Source organism: Hippocampus bargibanti, linkage group LG05 (genome assembly GCF_051943395.1).
Source record: "Hippocampus bargibanti isolate YZ-2025 linkage group LG05, ASM5194339v1, whole genome shotgun sequence".
In the NCBI taxonomy this organism is placed as follows: Eukaryota; Metazoa; Chordata; class Actinopteri; order Syngnathiformes; family Syngnathidae; genus Hippocampus; species Hippocampus bargibanti.
Genome location: NC_142738.1, coordinates 16,271,274 through 16,277,273, shown reverse-complemented (window position 1 = coordinate 16,277,273; position 6,000 = coordinate 16,271,274). Strand labels below are relative to the sequence as shown.

Genomic DNA, 6,000 nt, shown 5'->3' with positions numbered 1-6,000 from the left:
TCACTAATTTCTGCTCTAAATTCAATGCGAAATTAGAAATGATTACATGCGTTTTTATCGACTGAATTAAAAATCACTTTTTAGAAATTATAGTCTAATTCCTTTTAACAAACTAATTTTAAAGTCTGTGTAAGCTCTCAGTCGTACAGGAGTGGTCCATCGATGAGGTTTCTTCAACGTCATATGTACTTCTTTCAAAGAAGTACGGATGACGGCTGAAGAAACCTTCTCATCGATAAACTCATTTTAATGTAGACAAATGTAAAAAACGTGTATGTAGAAGATGATAATTTATAAACGAGGAGTTACTGAGGACATACGAACATGTTTAGATGTACATGTAATTACTTCAAATTCGAATTTGCGAGCCCGGTGGTTATGAGGTCATTGGGGACTCGCGCATGCGCAGATGTAAACCCCGTTTCTTCGTCAATGCGAAGGAACTGCGTTGCTGGGGAATTTTGGGACCCCCCTAAAATGACTATTTGTCATCAAACTGGACTCTCTTCTGTCGACGATTCTCTGATACCAACGTAGTACTATTAATTTTTAGACGGCTTCTGCTGAGGGGAGCATTTCAGCTCTGGTGAATATCATTTGTGTTGTGAATGTGAGGTAGGTCACCGTTTGTCTCCAGGTTCGTAAAGCCGCACTCGGTTATCAGCTAAGTGTGTACTGTAGAAATCTAACAAAATATTGAATTGTAAAGCTCAAAAACAGGCAACGTTGAATCTTCTGGGGTGACGAAGTGGGGTGCGGTGGAAGTGGTGGTTGTCCTCGGCGAAGGGGGCGGGGCTAGCACTAAGGGCCATTCGCAAGACCCGCCTAGCTAAATTTTAGCACGCTAAGCTAAGTAAGCGACGCTAGTTGTCACCGCCAGCCTGTCTGGTCGCTTTTCAGCTGGCGTTGCATCGGCCGAATGTAACCCCAGCGCCATGGTTATCATTCAGGAATGGAAACTGGAAGCCGATATGGTAACGCCATTTATTTATATTTATGTATTTTGGGATTTCGGATGGATTTACACATGATGGTCAGGCTATGTGATAAGACAAACAGGGGCATCATGTGTAAAATACGCGGCGTGACGTTTGACTGGTTAGGCCGCTGATAGACGGGATTAGCTCGTCTGAGCTAACTAGGTCGGTGCTAGGAAGCTAACAAAGAGCCGGTTGCGGCTTCTTTGCTTTGTGCCTTTCGACAGTGTTACCCCTTAATGTACATTCGGCGTCATATAAAGGCCGAGGAAAACGTAAGTACACAAGACGAGTGCCAAATAGGTAAATGCCAGTTTTATCCTAGCTATTCTCGTAAAATATGTTTGTATGTACGTTTATGCTGTTGATTATTCTGGGTTTCAAATGTGCGATCGGCTATCAATGCCGCCTGTTTCGTGTTGCATCTTGAGATTGTGACACGGTAGGCTGTGGATGGTTTGATTAGCTGAATCGAATGTCATGGACTGCATGTTCAAATGCGTGCCAAACTACTTGATAAAATGGTCTGAGTGGTTGCAGTGACAGATACAATCTCTCAAGTACTCTCCCCGCTCCGACTGTGCGGTGTTACCGTTGTGTTCTTATACGATCAATGAAATGTGGTAATCTTAATTAATTACACTTTTCCTGGTTTTAGATTTGAACCGACGGCCTCGGAGCAGCTGTCTACTAGTTAAAGGGGCACTGATAAATGGTCGAGATTATGGAGTTGGTGCTGTAATCTGGTGCGTTTTGATGTCCTGTACAGTACACATAGATCTAGCATAATAGATAACGTGCACTTGACAGTTTGATAGTTTAGGGCAGGAGGATTGTAGGAAAACATGCCGTTATGATTTTTCTGGTGGATATTGCAATGTTTATTCACTTTTGCCTTCAAATCAAGTTTACGTGAAACATTCACTATGTTATGTTACTATATTATTTTTTAAGGTAAGGACACCAGAGAGACTGAGGCAGTATTTGGATTGGTTCTATAAAGTAAAAACTACTACATACAGATCTATAATACTGGATGTAATCATATTTAAAAAAAAACCATGTTTTTGCACTTGAGTACAGTTCATCATACATCAATGTACTATATATATATATATATATATATATATATATATATATATATATATATATATATATATATATATATATATATATATATATATATATAGTAATAGAGTCAAACACACTTTGGGCTGAGCATGATCAAAAATTTTATGGGGGTTTTGTATAATATATGATTTCTTTTAGGGGTCTTGGTCAGTCTATATCAGTGTCTTGTTGTTTTACATTGTCTTGAATTTATGCCTGGACCTCAAGTCTCAAAATAAAGCAGGTTGATGGTACGTTTTAATGCAGTACCTATGATACTGTATCATAACGAGTATTTTTGTAATTGCATGTCGCCTATTTTTGTTGTTGAATATTGCCATCAAAGTATGAGAAATGAATGACTTGAGTCACAGACTGAAAGTGCAGTTCTACATTGCTGCCAGTTCCAACCATAGCCATTATTCTAATTTAACTGATGTCCGTTAATTTTGGCTAAAGGTAAATTTTGAAATTCAGATCTTGCACATATGTCCCAAATGGTGATATGAGTGGGTGTAGTGTTTGTAATCATCCATCCATTATTCAAGTTTGTGTTATAATGTAAAAGAAAAAATGTTTGCAATAGCTCAACATGCCTATTTATTACATATGACAAATTGAAATTGATGCGGCGGGCGAGATTTGGCCTTGAGCTTGACATCTGTGCTTTCGACACACATGGTTGGCTTTCAAAGGAAAAAAGGTTAATTAGTATGTTGAATATTGCCAAATTATATCCTCAAATTCCCAAGTTTTACATTTTATTGTAATTGTGTGTTTATATACTCGTACTCCCAAGTTTTACATTTTACTGTAACTGTGTGTGTGTTTTTTTCTTTCATCCAATCTGACGCCATTTTGTTTTTGTTTTTTGTCTCTTGTAGTGAAATTGGACTCAAGCAAATTTGGATTATTTTACCAGTGGTCCTTTGCTCTGAGGTTGGGCATGTTGAAGAGGGCTGTGTATTTTGTTCCTCACCAGCGAGTCCTTATGCTTGACAGAAGCGACAGCCTGCACTTCACAGAATGGGTGGTGCGGACTTAAAGAATTGTGTATACCAACTTCAGCACCCTGTGCGCTGCTGTGGTGTTCAAACCTTTTCCAAAAGAACACCACCCATCCACCTCCTCCAATCTCTGCATTATGTGTATAAAGATGGACTTTAAGCAACAAGAAAAATAAATTAGAGATTTTTCTTCTACTTTTAGATCACATATACTGCTTAATACAACATCCTTTAGCCGACATGGAATTCTCCTCATTTTAATTTTTCAGTTCTTGTCCCTCCTTGTACTCTTTGTGTGGGATGTCGGAAAAGCCTGATGAAAAAATGGTAAAGTTCCTGGCTCCCCCTCCGAAGAGTGGAAACGGTCCTAGCTCTGGGTCAGACTCGATGGTAAACGAATCCCGTCCAGCCGAGGTGAGGCGGCGGCATCACACCATGGAGCGTGACCGCAGCAACCCAGAGCACCGCTTCTTCCGTCGCAGTGTCATCAGTGACTGCAATGCCACCGCGTTGGCTCTCCCTTTGCCCAGCAGGATCCCCATACCAGCCGCTCAGCGAAATCAACCGCGAGAGACTCCAGTTCAGCGGCAACAGGCTGCTGTCGTCCGTGCCCCTCAGGTTGAACAAAGTGTTCCTCATAAAGAAGAGTTCACTGAGACTCTGGAAAGTGGAGAGCGGAAAGACCCAGAAATTGCCAAGGTGAATGCGGCGCAGACGAAATCAGCATCTGCAATCATACAAGATGTTTGTGATGCAGAGTTGGTTGTGGAGACCCAGTCTTTGCCAGACTTAAGTCAAAGCGAGGCTGATAACTCTGCGGACTCAAAGGTACTGCATGAAGGGGATGTGGAGGAAGAGGACAAGGACGCCGCCAAAGCTCGTGCTGAGGCAGAGCAAAGGGAAGCAGAGAAGAAAGTGCAGGAGGACATAGAAGAGGCTGAAACAAAGGCAGTGGGAACCTCACCGGATGGACGTTTCCTGAAGTTTGATATTGAAATTGGACGTGGCTCTTTCAAGACGGTCTACAAGGGATTGGATACAGAAACCACAGTAGAAGTGGCCTGGTGTGAGTTGCAGGTAAGAAATTACATTACGTTTTATTTATGTTTCAAACTGTGTTTATGTCACTCAATCTTATGTATTGGTTTACGACATGCAATAATAATAATAGATTTTATTTATAAGCGGCTTTCAAAACTCAAGGACAGTTTACAGTCACAGGATACTTTTTCTGCGGGTGTATGACACGCAAACTGTACATCACTTTTATTACAGGGATAATTTCCAGACCCACATGCAATTGACTCAACTTGGTCTTGGTATTATGGTCGACTCATGTCATTTTTTTCTTGGCGGGGGAGGCGTTTCCGCTGTGCATCTGTGAGGGGTGAGCGGCATTCCCAGTTACTGTGTAGTCCTCATTTATTGGTAAAGTCCTCCTGCCACAACTGATGGATGTGCGCTAAATAGGCCTGGTGCATGTCATTCATGTCTTAACTGTTCGTTGTATTATCACATTTTGAGCAGGGTCTGAAATCAACTGCCTCATTCTAAGACCTTACACATTTTCCCAATGATGAAGTCCTGTGTTTTACTGTGTATATCAGAATAATATTGCATTCATTTCGATCTTCTTATTACAATTGAGGCTTTACTATGTTCATTCAGTTTGGTCCTTTGGTTTCATTGCATCTGGAATGCAGGGCTCTGTGTAAACCTGGCTAAAGGTGACGTTTGTGATCAATCCTGGCAGTGAGGTTAAGTCGTGCTTTCTCAATGTGCTCCCTTATGCTCGCACCATGCGTGACTCCCATACTTAGAACGGTGCATTGTAGAGATGGCTGTACTCAACTTCTATTTATGGCAGAGTGATGGTCTTTTGTCTGCTGATGAATTGGCATCTTGTTTTGAGTTAAGAGCATTGAGGGATTTGCTTCGCGAGTCCGCCTGAGTGTGCAGTAATCCCAATTTTTTTACAGTTAATTGCTAATGTGTTGGAGTTGCAGTGCGTCACAACTAATTCGAAAAAAAGTTATCGGTTAAACCCCCCAAAATTAATGAAAATATGATACTAAGATACCGTATGCAAGACAATCAACAAATTGGCGATGATACCCAGCCAGGGATTAATCCACTTCTGTTCTCATTGGTTCATGTCACGCCGGGAATCGATCATCAGCCTTGTTTGAGTATGCTTATAAAAAGCGTGAATCACGTCAGATCTTTGTTCATCATAAAGGGAAATCTCACCTGCCACATCAACATGAAACTCTGTGTGGGGGAAAAAAGTGCCGCTGATATTGGGGTGGAGGGGTACAACTTGAAGTGCAAAGTGGCGAGGGATCGCTGTACAGTATTCTCATTTGTAGAGGTTTAATTTTCCCTCCCCTCATGTAACAATGATAAATACATTTACCCTACACCACCCAGTTTTTTTAAAAGGGTATAGAGCCAATGCAGTTTCCTTTCACAGTTACCTGAGTAACATCCGCTGACAATTTGCCCTTCGAGACCACACTGACTAATATTTCCTTTTTGATTGTTTCACACAGTGAACAGCATAAATACATCAGAATCAGAACGCCTTTAATAGTCCCACAATTTGCAATTGCAACATGACCACCCCTGAGCTGGACCGCTACTCATGACGGCTGTTTCGGTGGACGTGCTTTTGAGATAATAGCTTGCCAATCAATGATATCAATGAAAGTGGTTCACGATTGTGAACCACCAGCTAGCTTTGTTATTCCACCGACCACTGTTAGGGCTGTAGCTATTTTGGTATTCGGAAATGGTAAGCGAGCAATGCTTCATCTTTATTACTTTCATTGAGTTGCTTGTTCTTTAGCCACAAGGGGACATAAGCCAGTGTCTTCTTGTGCCGGTTCCAAGCCCGGCTAAATACA

The 6,000-nt window shown here is 41.4% G+C and overlaps 1 protein-coding gene across 7 annotated transcripts in view; it reads left to right on the top strand.

The window, feature by feature from the left end:
• The first annotated feature begins 431 nt into the window (after positions 1–431).
• Positions 432–6,000, top strand: part of LOC148898075 (serine/threonine-protein kinase WNK1-like) — a 45,895-nt gene continuing 40,326 nt past the window's right edge. For 4 of the 7 annotated variants that reach the window (XM_088996937.1, XM_088996935.1, XM_088996936.1 and 1 more), the window contains exons 1-2: positions 432–615; positions 2,972–4,171. In XM_088996937.1, the coding sequence (XP_088853063.1) occupies positions 3,395–4,171 (777 nt within the window). In that variant the 5' untranslated portion in view covers positions 432–615; positions 2,972–3,394. Of the gene's footprint in view, positions 616–823; positions 975–1,635; positions 1,724–2,971; positions 4,172–6,000 lie in introns of those variants that run through there. The other 3 variants (XM_088996931.1, XM_088996934.1, XM_088996933.1) reach the window with 3 other exon arrangements.